Here is a 24,958-nt window from a genome sequence, read left to right as displayed (position 1 = left end):
CTAAAAGGTAGCTAAGGGGGTACTCTTTTGCCCCCTTCTGATGCCTATGTCAGAAGCTTTCTCTATCTCCTTTATACTTTAATAAAACTTTAAAATAAAATAAAATAAAATAAAATAAATAAATAAAAGGTAGCTAAGGCAGAACTTATAATTTATTTGAAAACTGGTACAAGCTTAAATTGTAAAATAAATCCAGAGTTTGAAAACTAGCTCCCAAAGCTGCTCGTGACTGTGGTGCAGCACAGCACTGCCATGTTCACCCAAACAGGTAAGTAATGCTACATTCGTCTTTAATATAGTAGACATTAAGCCACCATCTTTAAGGTTAGTAGACAATCTGTGTAATCCACAATTGAGTTGATTCAATAGAACCCCCTTTTTAAGGACAAAATAGGATGCTTCCAGTTAGAAAGACAGACAGGCAGCAGATCTGTAACCCTGAACACAAAATGGTCAGTGGTTGGCAAAGATGGGGAAGGAGCATCTTTCTGTAGTCTAATCAGAGTCGTCATCACTCTCATCATCATCACTCTCTTGCTCCTTTTCTCCATCACTTGCTTTATCTTCTTCACCCTCCTAAGAAGCAAAGGACAGTCATTTTAGGTCATCTGAGCAACCCCATAACTTGCAACACTGCTCCCACAGCCTGCACAACTACACTGTTTCACTGTTAAAACCAATGATAGGTTTAAACCATTCTTTTGAGGAAAGAATCAGAGGCTGCCCCATTCTCATATCATGGCCTTGAACCCAAGATGATAGAGGGAGCCATTCTGATGTTGACTTAGGCCATTTGGCAACCCAACCATGTGTGATTTTTACAGAAGCCCACAGCCCTCCAGCACTACAGCATGTATGTGACATAGAAATAAAATAGGCATTCAGTATAGAATGAAATGTTAGTTAAATTCAAAATACAATAGGAATCATGCATAAGATTCTCTCTGATTTGCAAAATCTAATCTGAGAGGTTTGCTTAGGATAAAGCATCAAAGTAACAGAATATTGTCTGCCTCAAACTTTTTTATGAGAACAAGGTGGAGGTATTCGATACAAATAAAATGGAGAACCATGTAATAAAAGAATTTTTCATACTAAGTGATCTTTTTGCAGCCTCAAATGGCATTACAAATTATATCCAGAGCAGGGTTCTTAAATCTGAGATTCTCGGTATCTATGACCTGCCCAATTGTAAGAAACTTTTATAAATATATTTTTCTTTGCTTTAAAATCTCAACAGCATCAGGAGTAGCCCAGAAGAGCATAAGGACTACCACTATTATTTTAGTCCTCAGTGGTGACAGCTTTTGAGTGTGTGCTTTGGCTTTTACATTTCTATTCTGCATATTCAAACAACATGTTTAAAAATGGTTTAACTCATTCTTCTCAACACTCACAAAACACTTTGACCTCTTCCTATCTCCCCTCTAAAATGGTTTCAGATACAAATTCAGGGAAAATAAGAGGCTATAATGGAAGAGGATTTTAAACTGTATAACATACGGCACACCTTGAGATACTCAAGAGTGATTATAATATTGTGTGTATGTGTTTTTTTTCTGGCCCTCACAGAATTCACTTAAGTGCAGAAGCCTTTTCTAGAGGGAATAGAGATGGCCACAGAAGGAAGTAATTATAAACTCAGGCAGGAAAGTCCTGCACATACCTTTGCTGCTTGGCTCCCAGAGATGTGGAATGATGTATCACCCTCACTCTCATTTGCAGTGCTCTCCTGGGAATTCTGGGATATAATCTCTTCCCCCTGAATGTGAATGGGCCAAGACAAATGGTGGGTTATAATGATCACACATGGGTCTCAAGGGGAGAAAAGCTTAAGTTTACAGGCAAGGCAAAGAAAGTCATTCAAATATGATCAAACATGGACACCAACCTGTGATCCAGCACCTAGAGAAGTGATAATCAACCCAAGGCTTCTGAGATGCTTATGGCTCTCACACAATATGTAGTTTTACAAAAGATTCATCTTTGTATTCTAGTATCAAACTAGCTTCACAAGGCCAGATTGTATTGGTGACTCTTTCAGGTAATGCTCAATACGATTCTAAACTCTCTCAAATACCTTAAAGTATGAGAACGTGAACATCAACACATCAACTATATACAGGGCTTCCCTGGTGGTCCGGTGGTTAAAAATCTGCCTGCCAACGTAGGGGACACTGGTTCAATCCCCGGTCTGGGGATATCCCATATGCCTCAAGCACCATGCACCACAACTATTGAGCCCACATGCAGCAATTACTGAAGCCCAAGAGCCCTGGAGCCCACGCTCCACAAGAAGAAGCCACTGCAGTGAGCAGCCTGTGAATGGCAACTACAGAGTAGCCCCTGTTTGCTGCAATGAGAGAAAGCCCTTGAGCAGCAATGAAGACACAGCAAACCCAACAATAAAAATAATTTAAAAAAATTGAATCTTAAAAAAAAAAACCCACACCAATCACAAATGGCCATTTAGAGGCTGAAAGAGAGTATACTAAAGTGATTTAGGAATACCAAATCTGGATGAGGACTATTTGGACTCAAACCCTTTCTCCACTCATATTGCTGAATAAGTTACTTAACCTCTCTGAGCTTCAATTCTCATAGTAACAACAGTATCTACCTAATAACACTGAAGTGAAGAAAGGAAGCTAATTCTCTGGGGATTTATTATTTTCATGTATAAATTATGAGACTCAGATAATATAAACATGAATGAGAAGGCCTTGGAATGTATTTGAAAAATGGTGTTACATCAAAGAAATAGTATAAACAACACAAGATTTCAGCCCATCAGTCAGACAATTGAAACAACTAAGAAATGCCTACTTGCTAAAATCAGCCAGAAAAAAAAAAATCAGTACGGAGAATAATTTCAGGAATAGAACAGATTGGTTTTAGAGTTAAAAAAACAAAACTAAACAACAAAAAAAAGTTTCTCCATAGTTGTAGAAAAAGGTTTTCCTGATCTGCTCCTCTGTGTCTGAAGCCTTTTTTACTGATACATTAATGGTATGTTTTGGTGTCTCTGCTGCTGCTGCTGAGGGGTGCAACCTGCAACCAGGGCCCAAGAGCAAAGTACGTTTAAGAGCTAAACAGTCACTTAAGAGAAAAGCAGTTTTGAGTATTAAGAGAGTGGAGCTTAGGTCACCTTCCTTAGATACTTTCCAATGCTCTCACAAAGAATAGAAGAGGAGAGTAGGAGATTATCATTGGTAGGGTCCCAGGCTTACCTGCAAGTCCCGATTCTTAAGATTGCCCAGCCAGAAAGCCTCTCTGCAATTGTTGAGGATGAGCATGGCTTTCACTCGACAAACTAACAGTTCCAGGGTCTTTTTGAGCAAAGGCACATGTTTGGTGAGTTTTGTGTCCTGGTGAATCTGAATGGAAACAAATGCAACCAATTCATCTGCATTTATCATCGTGCTTTCATGTTTCCTATACAGAAACTTTCAAATTCCTAACACCCTGAACACTGAACAAGAGCCCAAGCCCTGCCAGTATGGACCAGAGACACACCCCCAACAGCAGTCTGGTAGAGCACTCTGAGGACTCTCCAAGCCAGGCCTCAGCAACACGTGAATCGTCAACTTCCAGATGTTCAAGCTGGTTTTAGAAAAGGCAGAGGAACCAGAGATCAAATTGCCAACATCTGCTGGATCACTGAAAACGCAAGAGAGTTCCAGAAAAACATCTATTTTTGCTTTATTGACTATGCAAAAGCCTTTGACTATGTGGATCACAATAAACTGTGGAAAATTCTGAAAGAGACAGAATACCAGACCACCTGACCTACCTCTTGAGAAATCTGTATGCAAGTCAGGAAGCAACAGTTAGAACTGGACATGGAACAACAGACTGGTTCCAAATAGGAAAAGGAGTACATCAAGGCTGTATATTGTCACCCTGATTATTTAACTTATATGCAGAGTACATCATGAGAAACTCTGGGCTGGATGAAGCACAAGCTGGAATCAAGACTGCTGGGAGAAATATCAATAACCTCAGATATGCATATGACACCACCCTTATGGCAGAAAGTGAAGAACTAAAGAGCCTCTTGATGAAAGTGAAAAGAGGAGAGTGAAAAAGTTGGCTTAAAGCTCAACATTCAGAAAACTAAGATCATGGCATCCGGTCTCATCACTTCAAGGCAAACAGATGGAGAAACAGTGGAAACAGTGGCAGACTTTATTTTTTTGGGCTCCAAAATCACTGCAGATGGTGGCTGCAGCCATGAAATTAAAAGACACTTACTCCTTGGAAGGAAAGTTATGACCAACCTAGACAGCATATTAAAAAGCAGAGACATGGAGAAGGAAATGGCAACCCACTCCAGTATTCTTGCCTGGAGAATCCCATGGACGGAGGAGCCTGGTGGGCTACAGTCCATGGGGTCGCAAAGAGTCGGATATGACTGAGCGACTTCACTTTCACTTTCACCCCTCAGCTGAGAAGACTTTCAGCTCTAGTGTTTGCTATTGATTGTTTTCTTGAGTTCTCAAAGACCTGTGACCATATTTTTTTAAGTTGCCTGTTTTCTAATTGCATCACTTTACACACTGTTGTCTAATAATATGTGGTATTTAGAATGCCCTCTTAATTATTTTGAGCAGCCATTGCCTGTATTTTCTTAGCACCTCCTTGGTTTTCTTATGTGAACTCGTCTGACAGGGAAATGCAGCTTTTTTGTTTGCCCTCTCTGCATACTGGACCGTCTGAGCCAGTGTTCTAACTAATCCCTGATGGTCTCTGAGCTACTGTCCTACCAGACTCAGTAGTTATGTGCTTCAGGAATTTTTCGGTAGAATTGGTCCTATTAGGAGACTCTTGGTGTCACCTTTGTTATCTTAAAAGCTGGTCCCTTCGCTGAGGCTCTTAATTTTTTGAAAACTTGGTTCTATTTCAGCTGAAAATTGGCAAAGCTATTTAAAAAATTGATGGAAGCCATTTAAGAAATTGAAAAGTAATCGCAAACAACATTGGGTAGTTGTGACTTTCAGTTCTGTATCAGTTGAATTTTTGTGCTCTTTTCCCTGTGTACGTGGTGGTTCTATTTTTCTCCAATAAAACTTTTTATTTAAAAAAAAATAAAATAAAAAGCAGAGACAGAGGGAGGAGCTAAGATGGCGGAGGAATAGGACGGGGAGACCACTTTCTCCCCTACAAATTCATCGAAAGAGCATTTGAACGCTGAGCAAAGTGCACAAAACAACTTCTGATTGCTAGCAGAGGACATCAGGTGCCCAGAGAAGCAGCCCATTGTCTTCGAAAGGAGGGAGGACAAAATATAAAAGATAAAGAGAGAGACAACAGAGCTAGGGATGGAGACCCGTCCCGGGAAGGGACCCGTAATAGAGGAAGTTTCCAAACACCAGGAAACCCTCTCACGGGCGGGTCTGGGGTAAGTTTTGAATCTCGGCGGGCAACCTAACTGGGAGGAAAAATAAATAAAACCCACGATTACATGCCTAAAAGCAACTCCCAGCAGAAAAGTAACCCAGACGCTCGCATCCGCCTTCAGCAAGTGGGGGCTGAACGGAGAGGAGAGGGCGGCATTGCTTAGGGTAAGGACCAGGCCCGAATGCCCTGAGGGCAATCAGAGGGAGCAAATGTGAGATAAAAAGCAGAGACATTACTTAGCCAACAAAGGTCCAGCTAGTCAAGGCTATGGTTTTTCCAGTAGTCATGTATGGATGTGAGAGTTGGACTGTAAAGAAAGCTGAGCACCGAAGAATTGATGCTTTTAAACTGTGGTGTTGGAGAAGACTCTTGAGAGTCCCTTGGACTGCAAGGAGATCCAACCAGTCCATCCTAAAGGAAATCAGTCCTGAATGTTCATTGGAAGGACTGATGTTGAAGCTGAAACTCCAATACTCTGGCCACCTGATGCGAAGAGCTGACTCATTGGAAAAGACCCTGATGCTGGGAAAGATTGAAGGTGGGAGGAGAAGGGGATGACAGAGGATGAGATCGCTGGTTGGCATCACTGACTCAATGGACGTGAGTTTGAGTAAACTCCGGGAGTAGGTGATGTACAAGGAAGCCTGGCATGCTGCAGTCCATGGGGTCACAAAGAGTCGGACACGACTGAGTGACTGAATTGAACTGAGAGTACTCTGAAGAGAATGGTAGCTGTACTTTAAGCTAAAGCAGCCTAGAAGACATATCACCAATATCTCTCAGTTCCTCATCATAATCTCTCATTGATCAATTATCAATGAATTTACCTAAAATATTCTTGAACACATATTATACTAACATTAATCAATAGAAAGTACCCCTGTTTAGTGGAGGGAGTCCTTAAAATTCCACTGTTTAGCACCTTAAAAATTTAGAAGCAGGGGAGGAAGTGAATGACAGGACCTGGGTGGAAGATTCATGGGCTTGCCAGTGACTTCACAATTCCACAGTTCTGTGCCCCTTCAGACAAAAAGTGACAAGGGCTCAACTGTATACTTTAAGTGAAAAAGTCCTTGAATGCTAGAATATTCTCACAAGAGACAGATGTGTTCCTTGACTAGGAAATAATACAGCAGAAAAGCTCTAAAAACAGCTGCTTTTAGAACTACTTCTCGGCTCCAGTAGAGTCATCACTTCCATAATATTCCTCCTGCCCAGAGTATAGTACGTAGTTACTCACCCACCAACATTCTCTCACCAAAGAAGAGATCCTAGAGTAAACAGGGCTATGGAGTTTGAGTCAAATTTCAGATGGAGAAGTTTCCCTCGAGACGATTACCCAATCTCAGCCAGCAACTGAGGCTTTGACCACTCTGATAAATTGCCATTGGAGAGACATAGTCTCAGAAATAAAGACTTAAGAAGGGTAAAAAAGGAAGGCGGCACTGGAGCCCATGGATCTCCAAAGAGCAACCAGATTAAACCAATTGTGATCTGCTTTCCCTTACCTTGGAATGCCCACACAGGTGATGAAGCAGTCTCGTGCTCAACTGGAAGGTTTCCAGTAAGCTCAGAACATCTTTCTACAACCAACAACATGCACAAATGCCATATGAAACATTCTCATTTCATTTTACGCCCAAGATATCCTTGCACCCAAGAGTACCAAAGAGGATCAAGCCTCAGGTTCCAGCCATAGATGGATAATCATCTCTTTTTCAAACTGAGGAAGTGTTGATTTACAAAATTTTACAAGTTTCAGGTGTACAACACAGTGATTCAAAATTTTTCAAGTTTATATGGATTTGGCCCTCAAACAGAAGGAGGAGTGCTCACTGGCTGTGCTCCCCCTTTCTCTTTCTGAGCTATGAGGGACCAGCCGAATATTGTGAGTGTTCTGCAAAGTTCAACTTGGCAGATATATGCAAGAAATCATCTCCTGGACTTGCCTGGCAGTCCAGTGGTTAGGACTCCGGGCTTACAGCGCAGTGACTTTATGACAAAATGAGTTTTCTTTCCTTTTTCTGTAATTCCTGAGACCAGACCCAGAGAAGTATACAGAAACAAATGACACACTAATATGTGAGGTCCTGGGACTGCAGTAGCATAATAAAATCAGGCTAAAAGAAACAACCATCCTCAGATCTGGAGCAGAAGTTCGGAAGGTGGATCCACTACGGAATATTCAGTCCTCCATGGGCATCTCTGGGAGAGCTGAAGTGACCAAAGGTAACTGTGTCAACCTGTGGCCCAGAACCAGAGTAAGGGAGCTATCCCCATGGCTGCCCAAGAGTTGCTGTGGACATATTTTCTGAACAACTATACAGAGCATGCCTTTGCTCTCTGCTCTCAGTTCTTACCCGGTGTTTTCTAAAACTGAAGTCTAGGAGCGGCATACACTGCTTCAGAAATGCTTCCACAAAGAGACGCCCATACTGAGGAAGAGAAGAGAGAAGCTGGTGAGGACCTCTAGTTGAAGTTTTTCGTGAGAAATGCCCCTGCCTGAGGCAGCATAGCATTTCCCAGACCAGAGGGTTTATTTTCTTTTATATGCAAAAAATAAATCAGAAAGTGTTCAAGAGGTTAATTCAGAGAATATAGCTTAATGTAAAGGCTAAACAGGCCTGTTACACCCTGAATTAAGCAGGCTTACCTACCACACACACAGTCAATGTGCAGGGGTATTGCTCAGTTTGAGAATGAGGGCACAGGGGAACTGAGGGGAATCCCAGCTCCCAGAGGACAACTTAACTCTCAAAAGGAAAAAAACTGGGTAGAGCTGAGGAAGCACATGACCAACTGCCCAATTTACCCATCAGGAAAAGGACTCCCCCTTCTCAATCATCCCTCACACTGGCACCAGTGGGGGTGTGAGGAAAGAGGAAGAGAGAAGCCAGGAGACAACAGTATGGGGCACCATCTACTGGAAGGAACTGCTGGGAAAGGGGAGAAGCATCCTCCATACTGCCCTCCTTAGCTCTTAACCCAGTGTGTTTATCACCAAACCTACGGCTAATCCAGGATAGTCCCCTGGAGGATAGCAGAAGGCCAGCTCCTACATCAATGAGGCCACCCACGGGCTTTAAAAAGAGGAATCACCCACTCCTTCCTTCTTTCCTGTTGACTGGGAAGGAATGGCAGGGAGTGACTACTGCTCCTTAAGCCAATCACCCTAGTTCTAAGACTAAGTTGTCAAATTCATAGGAAAATTGGCTTCTCTGGTTATCCAATTAATATAGGAAAACATATTCATGGTCTTTTCTAGACTACCTATCAGCAGAGATTCTGGAGACTGGCTTGTGGGCAAGGTATTAAGCAATTCCACTCAGCTGACCCAAAGGAAGAATAAACACTTAAAGAGGGCCCAGTCTATTGCTCACCTTCAAACACGCATACAGAACAGGACGACTATCAAACACCTGGAAGATGAAGGACAAGAAACCAGAGCTGAGATCTGCTCCTCTGAGCACCCCAGCCTCTTCCCCACCGTGCAAAGCACAGCTCTGAGTGTTGTACGCATGTCTAAAATGAAGGAGGCACATCAACATGTCAACAAATCAATCACAAAGGAGAATAAAGTAATCACTGTAACTGAAGTTCAAGAAAAGAGGGGAGCATAGAGGAACAAGGAATTGATTCCAACAGGGAATGTTAAGAAGATGGCATTGAAGAGATCCCAAATCTTGATGGGAAGCCTGAAGAGGCAGAAAGGAAAGAAAAACATTCTAAGCTGGGGGAACAGTCTGGGCAAAATCATGGAGTGGGGGAGAGCAGAGAATGTAAATGAGGGATAAAGAAGACATTCAAGTTGGAAGACGGAGACCATGGGGAAGGTGCTCAGATTCATGGTGCGGTGAGAGAGCATGGGGGAATGACGGGGGAAGGAGTCATTAAATAGTAAATACTGTGGTACAGACTGGAAGGAGGAAGGCAGAGAAGGAAAAGACACTGCACGGAAGCAGGGAAGGTGTTGTCCAGGATGGGCAGGGCACAGGGGGGGAGATGGGGGTGCTCAACGAAGGGCGGGGAGAGGAGCTGAGGGGTCCACTTTGGAAGTCGGGCCCCTTGGCAGTTTCTGCAGTTAGCCAGTGAGATGAACAGGGAGCCTCTCCATACTCACCTTTATCAGGTTGATGAGGATACTGAAGTCTCGAACAGCCATGTTCCAGTAGAGGAGCTTCTCTTCATGAATCTGGGGGCAGCCAAATATACGGCATCTTTGAATTGCAGCCATATACTTCTTTTACCATGTTGCCACTAATACATGATTCTTGAACTACAGAGCTATACAGTGATTTAAACCAATTATCTTCCTAAAGAGATGTGGCAACCAGTGAACCCACAAGATGGTTCGGAGTCCTGCATATATATGGTATCACTAAGGTACCTTATTGAGACCCTCCAGGAAGACAACTCCTCTTCTATAACTTACAAGTCAGAAAAAGCCTCTGCAATATACCCCTGTAGTTTCTCTGATTCCCTAAGTAAGCTCTTGCTCCCAGCAGGCTAGTTCTGTTCTGGTTAGCAGGTTGCCAAGGTCTAGGACCACAGCATCTGAAACAGGCTCGTTCACCTCATGCCAGCTCACAAGTTGCAGCTGGGTACATGAGGCTGCAACCAAAGATATTTTTTCCCAGACTAGCTCTATGGAGTCCAAGGTTACCCCCAGGAAGAAGCCAGGGAAAATTGCCTAATTCTCACTTCCAACTAGAGGAAAGGAAATCAAGAACTCTGAAAAAAGTTCTGGATCTCAGTAAGTCAAAGGAAATAGCTTAGGAGAAAATTCCAGACCCAAGGAGAAGAGCCACTAGCATCTTCTGAATAGTCCAGAGTCTGCTTTCTGAGGTGGGACAATCTGACTCACCTGCTGTGAATCTGCTGCTGTTCCAGCCTGAAGACCTTTCACTGTCTTCTCTAGCTCAGTCATCATTACTCGGAAGAAAATGACGAACGTGGTCCTAGAAGAGAAAAGTATGACACTCACACAATGATGCACTCATCACAAAGAAAGTCCTGGGAAGAAACCAGGGAACCCAAAGTGATTTCCCTCCCCACCTCTCAAAACATGCTTTCACCAGGGTCCACTTGAGGAGGATGTGAGAGCAAGAAGGATTTAGAAATGACCCAAGAAGACGGCCTGTGAAACTATGGGGTTAATTTCACAAAGGGAGAATGTGGTGGCAGAGTAAGAGGAGGAAAGTAGTGGTCAGAAGATCCAACTTTTAAGTTTCCAGTTCCAAGCAAGCTCACTCTCTAAAGCGCATTCTCCTTATTCGTAAAACAGGAGTAATGATATCTACCTCACAGATTCATCAAAAGGATCAAAAGAGATAAGGGATATAAGAGTGATTATAAACTGTAAAGACCATATGAATATCAGATAACCACTGATACTCTGAGACACAAAACCCATTAACTGAGACATATACGGTTAGACACAATAATCACTGTATCCTTCTAAAGGTGGTTAAAATATTGTAAAAATAATCTCACACATAAAGGGTGAAAGCACTGAAAAAAGTTTGGTGATTAAATATCCAATGTCTCTAAAAACTGTAACTACTGAAAAGTCATTCCTCAATAACATCCTTTCATATGGGCGGGGTGAGGGCTGCTTGGAGAGAATTCACAGCAGACATTCTGTATGTTGAACAAACGACCGCACATACCTCCTGTATCAGAACTAGCTGAAGAGTAAGGTCGTTATTTGGAACCTACATACCTTAGTATGACTCTAACTTACGGAAAGGACTAGAGGAGAGAACTCCCTTACCTGGTCAGTGTAGGGAATGTGGACGAGGCTTCTTTAGGAGAGTTGATCAGCTCTGGGACACCTACACCAGCAATCTCCTCTATGGCCTTCAGCACACTGTCTGTGTGCTCCAGGTAGATGCTGCATTGACAGCCATAGGAGTATGAACACACGTTACAGAATTTCTAAATCAAGGTTTCTTTCTTGAGACGTATCCAGGTACTAAGCTTTAAACCAGCTGTTAGCAATTATTTTATTAATTTATTTTTCACTACGCCACACAACTTGCAAAATCTTAGTTTCCTGGCCAGGAATTGAACCCAGGGCCACAGAAGTGAAAGTGCTGAGCACTAACCAGTGGCTCACCAAGGAATTTCCAGCATTTATTTTTAATAAAATAAAGATTCCAATTACTTGTCAGGAGTAAAGGAAATGATGTCTCCATAAGAAATAGTTAGACATCTTGAAAGTGATGGCTGTGTCTTAGATATGGTAGGCAATATCTGACTCATGGGTTAACAAGGCAGGATACAACAGCAGACCCCTCCACTTCCTCTATGATTTGATTTACTAAAGAACTGACAGTATAAAACAGAACTAGAGGATCTCAAAGTCCACATATTCTAAATTACATTAATTTCACACCTATTTCACTGAGTTCAAGTTATCATCAACCAAGATAAATTTCTCAGTTTTTGACCAGACAAGGGATCCTAACAGGGGCAAATGGAAGGCTATTTGGCTTGTGGACAAAAGCTGAGCCTCTTACCCAAGCAAAGACTGGAGCTGGTCATTAGGAATGCTGCTCCTCTCTTTCTCTCCACTAGGCCACACTCGACAGAGGAACTGTTTGGCCAGGGAAGCTGTTGGTGAAACAAGACAAATTTCATTCATGGAAAATGAACTTGTTTTGCAGTCTTTGGGGGATGATTTTGCATTCTTGTTTTGAATGCAAAGAATGTTTTGCATTCTTGTTTTGCAGTCTTTGGGGGATAATTGATCAAAAAGGTTATTCTTTTACATTTACTATGAAATTCCTAGGCTAACAGACAACTTTGGGGGGAAAAAAGCTCTCATGAGTTCCTGTTCTATTAGTCCTTCTACCAGAAATAAATCCATTTCTCTAAGACCTAACATGTCCCACCCTCTTATCCTGTCTTGACACAAACATGAACCATACAGACACACAGAGTAAGGGAATGCTGTTGGGCAGTGGGAAGTCCATCTCGGGTACTCCTTGGCAGGCCAATAAACAATAAATAGTATGGACCTCCAAGATTCATATAAAACCCTCCCCCTTTAAGCAACAGGAATAATAAAGATTTTGCATTTTCTTCATGCTTTCTGCCTGTGCTGCCAATTAAGATTTATCAGTGAGATGCATTCTAAGAGCTATGTCAAAGATAGTTAAAGAAAAATATCAGGGATAGGACCAGACTTTTCTTTACACTTAATCCTGATTTCTCCTTTCTGTCCCATTTTATTAACTTAATGGCTTTTGTTTTTCTGTCAAATGTCTCAGATACTTAATAACAACAACAACAAAGGAAGGATATGAATAAACAAAAGTTAAACAGCAAATCCAGCCAAGTAAACTAACCACACTCAGTTTAAGCCATGTCAGCAGAGCTCAGACATAGCTTCTACTGGGACTATGTCCTTCTTGGTATAGTAAGAGGGCATATCCACAGTGATGGAGAGACTTGCTTGTAAAATTTATAGGGTTCTAGGAAGCCCCAAGTTTACTAGTCTATTCATGAAGGAAGAAAAGAGGATCCATCACCAATTTGTCTTTTGTTCTCAGCAGGAGCTGTAGATTTCTCCAAAATGACCATCAAAAGTCTAATGAGATAAAGAGCACACTGGAAACTGGGAATGCTGGCATGGAAATTCTGCAAGTAATGGAAGCTCTGCCTGTAAATAGACAATGAAGAAAACAAAACCCACCACAAGTATTACAGATGTGTCTAAATCCATGAATTATACAAGTCCACTGAAATGCTTGATGGTCTAAGCAGAATCCTCCTCATTTGCAAGGTGCTTTAGTAGAACCTTCTTTCAAGATCTTACAGAGAAATGTAACTTTGTATGGAGAAACCCAGGGTGTAGAAGCCTGACCCAGTGTATGGGGTGCTGGCATTGAAAAGATACCCAAGTGTTAGCCTAGGCTATGCTGACTTGTGCAACCCCGGATAAATTATTTGCTCTTTAAGGCAACAGGCAACACACTGAGTATAATGTTTAAATTATGGGTTCATAAGGACAAGGTGAAAGGAAATGATAAGGCAGAGCTTCTGATAAATGTATCATATGTGGTTAGCTTTTCATATTCCGAAGTAATGGCAGATGAAGAAACACAATCTAAAATTGTAGTTATGAAAAAAAAAATTAAAAAGTAAAATTGTAGTTAAAATAAAACCAGAGTCAAGTACTGATTGACTGGTGGAAAGTAAGTCAAACAAATTTAAAAGACTATATTGAAAATGAAATAAGGTTCTAAAGGCAGACTGTGGACTCAGGGATGGCCTAGGCACTCAGGGGAGGTAGGGGAAAGACCAAACTGCTCTGGGTGAAGCTGGGGCAGAGGCTGAAGCCATGCTCCCAGAGCTCCTCATCTCCTGTGCTCTTAGTCTAGGCTCCTCTTCTTTCAAGGTAAGGGAAGTGATAACTGACTGCTACCTAATTATCCAACCCAATTAGGAGACAGAGTAGGTACCTGGATAATCAAGAGTTGACTACAGATGGCTAGCACTTTCATCATCATTACCCGAAAACGCAAACTTAACAGGATGAAGGACACATGAGGATTTAGTTTGATTTATTCAACAGTTTCTAAAGCTTCAGGATATATCTGAATACACAGATGAGAAAGCTCACATAAATGAGGAAAAGGCAGTGAAAATACCAAGTTATCTCCAAGAAATCTTGCCAGTTTTATTCCTAGGAATTTCTTTAGATAGCTCTCAGGGACATGCGGTCCAGCTCACCTGAGCAGCTCCTCTATGGATTGGTCACGCTCTCCTGGCTTCAGTCGGCTAGCAAGGATCCCAAGGGCTGAGTATAGTAAATTATTATTTTGAAGATGACAGAATCCACTCCTAAAGGAAAGGCAAGGAAAGGTGGCCGAGCTCAGTTTCAGACAGACCATGTGGACAGCATTTAAGGATCCTGGCCACTGCTCTGTACCGTCGATAAACCAACAGAAGAAAAAGTACTAAAGCACTGAAGGTATGCAAGTGCTAAATCCAGTCACAGCTCTGAATGCCAGACTAGAAGCTGACGGGCACCCAAAACAGCCTCTTCCTAAGGGCCTAACAGTCCTCCTCCTAGGTTTATTTCCAAGGGGAAAAAACTCTACTCTCCACATTTTAGAGATAGCTGTCAGTATTCCAAAAAAAAAAAAAAAGGAACAATTCTGTGAAACTGCTTAAATCAATGTCTAATTCATACCACATTAAGTCAAATCTTGACAGTTCTGTCTTCTGATTATCTTTCCTACTATCTCTTCCTTTCCAAGCCAAGACCATCACTCTAGGCGAGGCCCTTATCATCATCCCATGCATGGATCTCGCCAACATCTTTTCACTGGTCTTTTTGGCTGCCTTTCCAATCCATTTAGGCCAGCATGTTGCTGCCAAGAGGATTTTTCTAAAACACTGCTTTCACTATACCGTGGATGTGATCATAAAACTGCAAAATTGCCTCCCTGGACAACATTCAAATTCTTTCGCCTGACCTTCAAGGCCCAGCACAACCTGACCCCCTGGAACTTTAACTCCTCTAGAAACATTTCTGCATCACCAGTGGTAGTCTCTCTTCCTTTCCACAAATTAATTCTGAGGGCCTTTTTTTTTTTCATGAATAGCTTTATTAAAGTGTAATGGACATACAGTAAACTGCATGCATTTAAAATGCTGAATTTGATCCGTGACTTATATACAAATCCAAGAAACCATCACCCCAATGAAAATAATAAACATATCTATTCCTCTCAATAGTTTCCTTGTATTCTTTTGTAATCTAGCTCTCCTTCCATCCTCCCACCCAATGAGAGGCAACCACTGAACTGTTTTCTGTCACTACATGATTATGTGCTTTTTCTAAAACTTAATATAACTAGAATCAAAGTACTACATACTCTTACAGTCTTGGTTTTTATTCAGTATAATTCTTTTTTCATCCATGTTGTTGCATGTTGTAGTGTCCACATAGAGACACTACAGTTTGTTATCCATTCACCATTTTATAACATTTGAACTGTTTGCAATTTGAGGATACTACAAATGAAGCTCCAATAAATATTCATATACAAGACTCTGCAGACATATGCTTTCATTTCTCTTGGATAAATTACTACTTTTACTAGCAGGAAAATGGTTGGGTGGTATGGTAGGTGTATATCTAACTTTCTGATGAACTGCCAAATGATTTTCAAAAGTGAGTATACCATTTTACAGTCACACCAGCAGCATGTGAGAGCTCCAATTACTCTATATCCTCACCAGCACTTGGCAAGATAAATCTTTTTACTGCATCCATGCTCTAATTTTAATTTGTATTTTCTTAATAACTAAAACTGTTGCATATCTTTGAATGTGTTTATTTGCCACCCACATATCTCCTTGATTAAGCATCTGTTCAAATCCTTTATCTGGCATTGTTTCTAAGTACTGAGGATATGATAATGGCTGATCTAGGCCTTCATAGAGCTCACAGTCCAGCAGGGAAGACAGATGAACCAATAATTATAATAAAAGGTGAGAAGTTTTATCCTAAGAGTATTAGAAAAGAAGTGGTGATGAGAGAGGCAGAAAGATTTACCCAGTCTAGGGGTCAGGGAAGATGGTCCTGAGGAACTGAAGTTTAAATCCAAATTTCAAGGATGAGTTAAAAAAGACTAGGGGGTGGGGGGCAGTCAAGGAAGGTGAAGATCCTGGCAGAAGGATGAATATGTGTGGAGCCGTCCAGGTAAATGCTCTATGGGGTGCTGAAATTATTTCAGTGTAACTGGAGGGCAGAGTGCACCACAGTGAGTAGAATAGCAGGAGTCAGATAATAAAAGTCCTCAGAAGCTAAGTAAAAGAGACTGAATTCAAGAGAAATCTAATGGCAATCAGAACAAAGGTGGGCTAGGATACAATCAGATTTATGTCGGGAAGATCACTTTAATTGCTGTGTGAAGGGACCAAAAGAGGAAAAGTGGAAGCAGAGAGACCAACTGTAAAGCTGTTCTAGATCTGGTGAGAGATAACAGGAGTCTGGAAGCAGTGGAGAAAGAGAGGACAGGTGGCCATCTAGATGTAATCAAGAAGATAAACTCAACAGGATTTTGTGAACAGATGTACAACAGAGAAAGGGTAGAGAGAAGGAAAGGGACAAAGAACAACTCCTGGCTTCTAGCTCAGGCAACTGGTGGGGCCATCTGTCTCGCCAGGGAAAGCTGAAGGAGTGGTGGGGAGGATGAAGCACGCTTTGGATGTGATGAATCTGAGCTGTCAATGACAACAGCTATAAGGAGGAGCTGAGTAGGCAGTTGGGAGTTAAATGCCTGTAGCTCAGAAGTTAAATTTTAGCCTGAATTTAACTTTGGCTGATACTGCCCAGGAAACTTACATGAGAACAGAGAGGCCAAGACCCAGCCCTGAGGAACAAAAGCATGTAAGGAACACACCTCTCTCATTTCTACTCTTGTCCATGCCGTGCCTTACAGTTTCCTCCTTTACCTCCCCAAAGCCATCTACCCTCCAAGGGCCCCATGAAGTCCCACGATTTCATGAAGGCATCCCTAGACACCCTGGCTTACATTGCCTACAGCTCTTTACCACACAATCTGGAATTTATCTACAACTTGTTTAGTAACAACTTCTTACAACATTCTCTCTGGTGCTATTAGGGAAAGAGTGTCACAGCAAACTAGCCAAGAATCAGATGGCTAGATTTGTTACAGGTTAGAAAAGAGCAAATCATCTGATTTTCAAAAGAGTTAATAACAGATAAAGCGTGCCAAACCAAATGAAATCATGCAGACAAAAACACTCCAGAAAGAATAAGGGTCGTATTGACACAACCTTTTGGAGTCCTTTTCTTCTTTTCTACACCTCAGTGCCTTGGTGACTGTCAGGTAGAAGCAAGGACATTCTTGATTATCTCTACCTACTGTACTTGCCACATACTTACCAAGCAAAAAGCCCATGAAAAATCTGCAGTAGCCTCAGATAGCAGGAAGACATTACGTGGTACTCTTGACCTGTAATTCCGGGTCCATCAACTACACCATGATTCTCAGCAGTTAAGCACTACAAGGGAAAGGTGCTTTTAAGACTGTTGCTTTAGCAATTGCCCTCATTTTCTTTCAAGATTTTTCAGCCAAAAATGAAATCTCTTGTTCATTTAGCAATTTCTAAGTCTCTATAATGATTAATATAGGCTTCTGACCTGAAAATAGTTGTGAATGTTCTCCAGATGGTTACACATAGGGTTCAGCAGTTGAACAACCCTAAACGCGATTTCTGGGGCAGATCTCTGGTGGAGATGTGAGAATCCAATATTCCGGTTTCCTTTGCTCTATAATAAATTCAGAGTTACTAGGGAAGAAACTGTTGGATAACTTCTTTGAAACTAAGAGTCTGTTATGAGGTTTAACCAAATCTGTGCCAGCAGGTAGAGCGGAAAGAAGAAACTAGGGATATATTTTGACAGAGGAAACTCAACTCAATCTTCAAATAACAAGAGATTGGCTTTTAGAGTACACAGTGTTTGAGAGGAGACTTCTCTGGTAGCTCAGCTGGTAAAGAATCTGCCTGCAATGCGGAGACCCGGGTTCAATTCCTGGATTGGGAAGATCCCCTGGAAAGGGATAGGCTACCCACTCCAGTATTGTTGGGCTTCCCTGATGGCTCAGATGGTAAAGAATCCACCTGCAATGAGGGAGACCTGGGTTCAATCTCTGGGTTGGGAAGATCCTCTGGAGGAGGGCATGGCAAACCACTCTAGTATTCTTGCCTACGGAATCCCCATGGACAGAGGAGCCTGGCGGGCTACAGTCCATAAGGTCTCAAAGTCAGACACAATTGAGCAATTAAGCACAGCACAGTGTTTGAGAAGTACAAACCCCAAACTACTAATGAGATAAAGCTCACACAAAAATAGAAATCATTTAGTCTAATAAGAATGTAGACCAAATATTAAATTCAAGAAGAATCAAGTATCTGGACATTTTAAACATTTACACCTAAAACTTTCACATTTTGCTGTTCCTATCATCCACTGACTTCCCCAGATGCTACATGCATTTGTCCATTAGATATACGCTCGAGCTTGTGGACTGTTCTAGACAGCCAACTACTATCCTGAGCCTTGGACAAGGGCTGTTTGGGAGGGTATTAAAACCAAAACCCAAGCAAAGAACAGGATTCAGGAATTCTCAGGGCATTTGGAAATACATCTTGTTTTGGATGGCTTTTTTTGTTTTCTCGGTTTTAAGAGTTCTTTTCTAAAGCAAAGTGACTGTGGGCTGGCAACAGGGCTGCTACCACGCTACCCAAAAACAATATCAGAGAAACTGACAACTTATTCACTACTAAGATGTCTTTGTTTCCAAATCTACAGGATAGGCCCTGTGCTCCTGTCTGTACTAACCTTGAGGAAGGGGACTCTCCTGGCCACAGGTGTTAGCATGTTGTCCAGCTTCTGGGCAAGATCTTCCAGCAAGAAAAGCAGTTCAGGGGGCTGAAGCTGCACAACTTCTGCAGCCTGTTACAGGAAAGGAGGAAAGAATAATTCCCAACATGCTCTCGCCATCTTTTGGGGACACAGTTCATGATTTTACTGTCTACAATGTGTAAAGAATCTGATCATTACCAAAAGGAAGGGGGGAAATTGCCCCCACCTCACACAAATGGCTGCTGCGCTCTGTCAACAAATCAAAGCCGTGCATTTCCTAAGTAAGACAAAACTTAAAACTATTAAATAGGAATGAGGCAGCATAGTTTTAGAAGACACATTTCTTCTCCAGAAATAAATGCCTCTGGTATCGCCTTCCAGCTATGGACCAGTGATGCCTTTCCTAAATACCTTGGGATTTTTTTAAAAAATGACTAATTCAAGGAAATTTTGCTTCTCTCTGTTCATTAAGTAATTCTTTTGCATTTTCTCTCCCTGAAATGTTTCACTACTATTAAGATAAGACTGGCAGAATCATTCTAAGTGCATTGCACTACCAAAAACAGAACAGGTCCAATGCAGTCTCACTTCAAATTTTTCACTCAACCGTACATTTATGGAGAATCTCCAAGTACAGGCTGATGTAGAAATACTGAAAAAACAATTCATTCTTATAAAAATAAACATTCTTGTAAAAATCTATGGCAAAAATCCACACCATTTCCTATAAAAAAATTTTTTAACCTGGAAAACCTCTACCCTCTGGTGAAATCCCATATCAAAAGGTACCTTCTCTGTGTAAATGTCCTCCACTTTCAATTTCATTATAAATACCATTCTGTCCTCAGAGTTTCACTGGTACTTGGTTCAGATCATCCACATAGCATGTACTAAGGTTGTCTGCTTGCTTTACTTAATTATGAAGGTGAGCAACATGCTGTATGTACTACTGAATTGCCAGTCTAGGTGAGTGGCAAATACAAAAAAATTACTCAACAAGTATCTCATGGACACTGAACAAATATCATGAAAAAGTGACAAGAACACTGAGTAACTAGTAAACCAAAACAGTGCTGCTTTATAAAAGTAATCCAAACAGCTGGTTATTAGTAACTAAAGTAAGGATCACACCATTAGCATGATCTTCTGTAATGTCTAATGTACTATAAAAAAAACCCTGAAACTTAGATTTATAAACATCAAGATGATGAGGATAATTATTCATCTACACTTTCACATATAAAGGCTTTGGAAGCCAGGGTCCAACTTCTCCCAGTGTCATGGTGTTTTTTGTGAAACAGGAAGAGAGCTGGGGAAATTCCTGAAAAAAGATTAAGTTCTGGGATCTCAGTTCTGTCACTTACTTCAGTGTGCATTTCAGTATCTAAGATGAACTTGGTCACAAGCCCACAACGCAGAATAGAGAAGACCTCAATGTCCAGCTCTCGGAAAAAAGCGTGGTAATTCTGCAATGACACTGATGTCTTTTCTTCTTTCCCTTTGAATTCCTAAAAAGTACGAGTAACCAACAGAACAAGGCTTCTATATTAATCTAATTTTAAATGAAGGTTTCAAAGTGCAGTTAAGCATTTACTTTATACAAAAAGTTACACTTCATTACATTCTTTTTACCAATTTTCTTTTACCAAGGTCTCAAAATATTCCCGAGACAGAGTACCTAATGTAACACTGGGATATAGGTTGCACATCGAGAACTTTTGGTTGGTTTCCACTTAAGGATGAACTATTAGGCAAATCAAGGCACTATGGTGTGGACCAGAAAACTGTGAGCTTAGGGACCAAAAAATCTGGCTTCAAACCCTTGCTCAAGCACTTATTAACTGTATAACTTTGAACAAGTCACCTACTCTCTCTGGGTCTTAAGTTTTCTCATCTATTATATACAGGTATCAATACTAAACTTGATTTTGGGAAGATTAGAGGAGTTATACATAACAAATACTCACTAAACAACAGCTAAAGAACAGAAATAATTGGGATCCATGCGGTTTAAGCAATTTCACAAACCAACTCTGTGAGTGGTACAATTATAGGAAATTGTTAAGTATCTGTATCAAGAAATTACTAAGCATTTCATGTTATCTCAATTCACTGAGAAGGGAATAATCTGGGATCAGAAGAGGAAAAAAGGCTAAAAGAAGTATATTTAGAATACATCCAAAGACAGAACTTGATAATTGCTACGAGATAATTCAAAGTACTCCTGGGGTGCAAAAAAGGGAGTAATATGATCAAGAAAATAATGAGAAGAAGCAGTGTGTGGTAGTGATTTCGAGTCTCACCCAATATTTCGAGTCTCACCCAACCTCTGCTACTGAGAGGGTCACTCCAAGGCCTAGGAGAGTTTGTTCACCTCTCCTTTCCGTAACTTTTCTCTCTGTAAAATGCATAGGATAATGCTGGCCCTTTGCTAATTTCACTGGGTTGTTACACACCTTCATAGAGACACATCATTCCAATACCTTTTCCTGCTGGCTCCTCTCAGCTGGTGTAGGGTCACATTCTGAATTATCCTCCTTTGAAAGCACATCAGGGGAGGATGTTTTGCTGCCATCTGCTTTTCGTTTCTTTCCTCCTTATGTTTCAAGAGGAGAAAAGTAACTGAAATAATCAGTAATCTTGTTTGCAAAATATCACTGCCTTCAAGAAACAACCTGCTAAAGACTACCTAGAGATGAAGGAGGTTAATTTTATGACCCTAAGTTACAGTTCATTGATAACCATGCTAAAGAAAGGGTTCAGTTATATAATCTCTCCAATTACTGATGCCTTGATGCACATAACCTCTAAGTCAATTCAGCACAACACATAGGAGGACACAGAAGAGGAAAAGAAAATACCTGTCTTTCCTTGTATTCTGATTTTTGCTGAAATGGCAGTACTGGTATGAGGTGTTACTTCTAACGTTTCCAAGTCAAAGTTTGCAAGGGGAGGAACATAGTCTGGGGTGACTGAAACAGAACAGGAAGGTCAATGTATACCAACCATACACCACTGTTAAACTTGAATGATAACCACCAAAGTAGCTAAAGACTAGTTTCCAGAACTACCAAGCATGGCTGACTGTCTATCAGATGCTTTCAGGTCATTTGACACTAACCATTTTGGCACAGTAAAATGGCCAAAGATCACTTATAGAAATATTGCATTAATTGATTATGGTCAATTAACAAAAAATAATTCTAAATAAAAGATATAAAGCATCCAAACAGTTAAGAACTAAAAATAAACTTACATTTAAAATCTAAAGATAACATACAGATGGCTAACAAACACATGAAAAGATGCTCAACATCACTCATTATCAGAGAAATGCAAATCAAAACCTCAACGAGGTACCATTACACACCAGTCAGGATGGCTGCTATCCAAAAGTCTACAAGCAATAAATGCTGGAGAGGGTGTGGAGAAAAGGGAACCCTCTTACACTGTTGGTGGGAATGCAAACTAGTACAGCCACTATGGAGAAAAGTGTGGAGATTTCTTAAAAAACTGGAAATAGAACTGCCATATGACCCAGCAATCCCACTTCTGGGCATACACACCTAGGAAACCAGATCTGAAAGAGACACGTGCACCCCAATGTTCATCGCAGCACTGTTTATAATAGCCAGGACATGGAAGCAACCTAGATGCCCATCAGCAGACGAATGGATAAGGAAGCTGTGGTACATATACACCATGGAATATTACTCAGCCATTAAAAAGAATTCATTTGAATCAGTTCTAATGAGATGAATGAAACTGGAGCCCATTATACAGAAAGATATAAGACCAATACAGTATACTAACGCATATATATGGAATTTAAAAAGGTGGTAACGATAACCCTATATGCAAAACAGAAAATGAGACACAGATATACAGAACAGAGTTTTAGACTCCGTGGGAGAAGGCGAGGGTGGGATGTTCAGAGAGAACAGCACTGAAACAAGTATACTATCAAGGGTGAAACAGATCACCAGCCCAGGTTGGATGCATGAGACAAGTGCTCGGGGCTGGTGCACTGGGAAGACCCAGAGGGATGGGATGGGGAGGGAGGCGGGAAGGGGGATCGGGATGAGGAACACATGTAAATCCATGGCTGATTCATGTCAATCTATGGCAAAAACCACTACAATAAAAATAAATAAATAAATAAAAAGCAAAAATAAATAAATAAAATCTAAAGATATTAGCAATATTTGGTCACATAGTAGTTTGTTTTACACACAATTATTTAGATGAGAGCCTGAGGGAGGCTCTGTGTTTGCCCCAGAAAATCAAGCTAGAACTGTAAAACAAGTTTTCTTAATGGTCAGAGGGTATCAAGAGGCCTCTCAGCTTTACTCCTGATGATGTTCAGGAAGGTAAAGGGCACTGTAAGTTTGAAGTCTGAAGAAGCAAAGTAATTTACAAAAGCCCAACCAATGTTTTGTATCTTATTTTTTCTCAAACACCAAGGTCTCCTGGAGAAAACAAAGGGAGGAAAATGGCTGTATTCATTTTTTAAAATTTCTGCTGAGCAAACATTTTCTTGTCCCACATGAGTTGGGGCAGCTATCACTGAGTCTGGCTTAAAGGCTGTCCTCCATCTCCTCACTACTGCCCAGCAGGGTGCCCAGCGGGGACCACTCCCTTACCCGCCAAGTGCTTTTCCAGGAGTTGCTGCAGCTCCACAATGTGCTTTAATCGGGTGAGCACCTTCCCCTTCATCTCGGGCAACTTCTGCCGACAGAAGGCATTTACAACCTGTAGAAGTACAAATTGTATCTGTGAACTGTTCAGATTTTAACCTCATTTGCATTATTCAGCAAGAGCTAAAAGAGCCATTCAGTAAAAGGATCTGTGAGCCTAGTGAGCAATGTCAAAGTCTTCTCAGCAAGGTGTGCAGAGAAAAAAAGCTCTGTATGGGCCGATACAGGAGGATCTAACTTTTAATACCAGTTCTACTTATTCCTAGCTAAGTAACAAGGCAGAACAGCTCTGCAGCTAGGGAGTACAACCTTTGGTGAAACAAGCCCAGGGCCTGCTACTTACTAGTTGTGTGACCTTGGCCAAGTCTTAAACCTTTCTGAGCTTTTATCTCTTTAACTATAAAATGGGAATGTAGTTGTGTGGATTAAGTGTGAATTAAGAAACTAGTTCAGCATTTGGCACATGTGTTTGATAAATTTAATGACTTTGAACTCTCTGTACCTGCAATTTCATATGTATAAAACAAGGACAGTAATACCTACCTTGCCTATATCATAATACAGTTGTCAGGATAAGAAGGGACCATACAAGTGAATAAATAATCTTAGAAACAATATGCATGAGAAAGGAAATGTGATATAGATATAAGATATTATTTTCATTTTCAATATATTTCATTATTATTGTGCATTTCATTAAGTACAAATATATTCTAAAGGATACTGGAAACTATCTTCACTTGATCTCACTAAATCAAAATATTAAGTGCATTCCTGTAAGAAGGAACAGTATTTTCACAGTGGAGAAGGTGAAGTTATTCCATGCAGGAAGCAGAATAGTGTGAAAAGGCTTGGAAGCAGTAAAAAATGGGCAACATTAAGTGAATTCTAAGCATTTTGATTTGGCTACATTAAGAGAAACATGTGATTAGGGAAGGGTGGGACACAATCACTGAAGAGACACATAGGGGTTAGAGGTTGGTGGACAATTTTTAAGAAGTCTCACGGGAACCAAGAAAATAGTTTCCTTTCTAGAGAAATTACAGACAGTAGGTGAGTCCCAGTAACTCTGCTCACCTCTCGGAACCAGTTGAGAGTAAGAAATATGAGTGAACACAGGAACGAACGCTCTTTAACAGACATGGACTGGAGTCTCTCTCCAGGCTCCAGGTCAGTGAGGAATATAGGACAATCTGAAAGAGAAGAACAAACATTTCTAATCTTTTTTAGTTGAAGTCAACAGAAGCTGGATGCTGCCCCCAGAGCTAGGTCTCCTTCTACTTATTTCCCCCTTTAATTCGTATTTGAAGGTCAAGTTTCACTTAGTCTCAAAAATACCCTCATACCATGCAGCAGTCAACAAATATAATTTAAAAGTCTCGGTGAAGTTAGAAAATTCCCTCCCCTCCCCCCACAGGTACCAATGTACCACTTCCCTAAGTTTACC

At 41.0% G+C, this 24,958-nt stretch overlaps 1 protein-coding gene across 4 annotated transcripts in view; it reads right to left on the bottom strand.

The window, feature by feature from the left end:
- Positions 1–134: 134 nt before the first annotated feature.
- FANCD2 (FA complementation group D2) overlaps positions 135–24,958 on the bottom strand; it is a 51,910-nt gene continuing 27,086 nt past the window's right edge. For all 4 annotated transcript variants that reach the window (XM_043442401.1, XM_043442404.1, XM_043442402.1 and 1 more), the window contains exons 25-44: positions 24,589–24,704; positions 23,458–23,566; positions 21,676–21,786; positions 21,298–21,410; positions 20,179–20,322; positions 18,791–18,904; positions 17,588–17,716; positions 17,330–17,448; positions 14,140–14,250; positions 12,936–13,066; positions 11,922–12,015; positions 11,174–11,293; positions 10,265–10,358; positions 9,521–9,592; positions 8,781–8,819; positions 7,761–7,835; positions 6,909–6,983; positions 3,231–3,377; positions 1,667–1,762; positions 135–576 (exon numbers count right to left, since the gene is read on the bottom strand). In XM_043442401.1, coding sequence (XP_043298336.1) covers positions 496–576; positions 1,667–1,762; positions 3,231–3,377; positions 6,909–6,983; positions 7,761–7,835; positions 8,781–8,819; positions 9,521–9,592; positions 10,265–10,358; positions 11,174–11,293; positions 11,922–12,015; positions 12,936–13,066; positions 14,140–14,250; positions 17,330–17,448; positions 17,588–17,716; positions 18,791–18,904; positions 20,179–20,322; positions 21,298–21,410; positions 21,676–21,786; positions 23,458–23,566; positions 24,589–24,704 — 2,090 coding nt within the window. In that variant the 3' untranslated portion in view covers positions 135–495. The remainder of the gene's footprint in view (positions 577–1,666; positions 1,763–3,230; positions 3,378–6,908; positions 6,984–7,760; positions 7,836–8,780; positions 8,820–9,520; positions 9,593–10,264; positions 10,359–11,173; positions 11,294–11,921; positions 12,016–12,935; positions 13,067–14,139; positions 14,251–17,329; positions 17,449–17,587; positions 17,717–18,790; positions 18,905–20,178; positions 20,323–21,297; positions 21,411–21,675; positions 21,787–23,457; positions 23,567–24,588; positions 24,705–24,958) is intronic.

The sequence above is a fragment of the Cervus canadensis genome, chromosome 22 (assembly GCF_019320065.1).
Source record: "Cervus canadensis isolate Bull #8, Minnesota chromosome 22, ASM1932006v1, whole genome shotgun sequence".
In the NCBI taxonomy this organism is placed as follows: Eukaryota; Metazoa; Chordata; class Mammalia; order Artiodactyla; family Cervidae; genus Cervus; species Cervus canadensis.
Note: the sequence above shows the minus strand (reverse complement) of the source record. Positions and strands in the feature narration are given on the sequence as shown.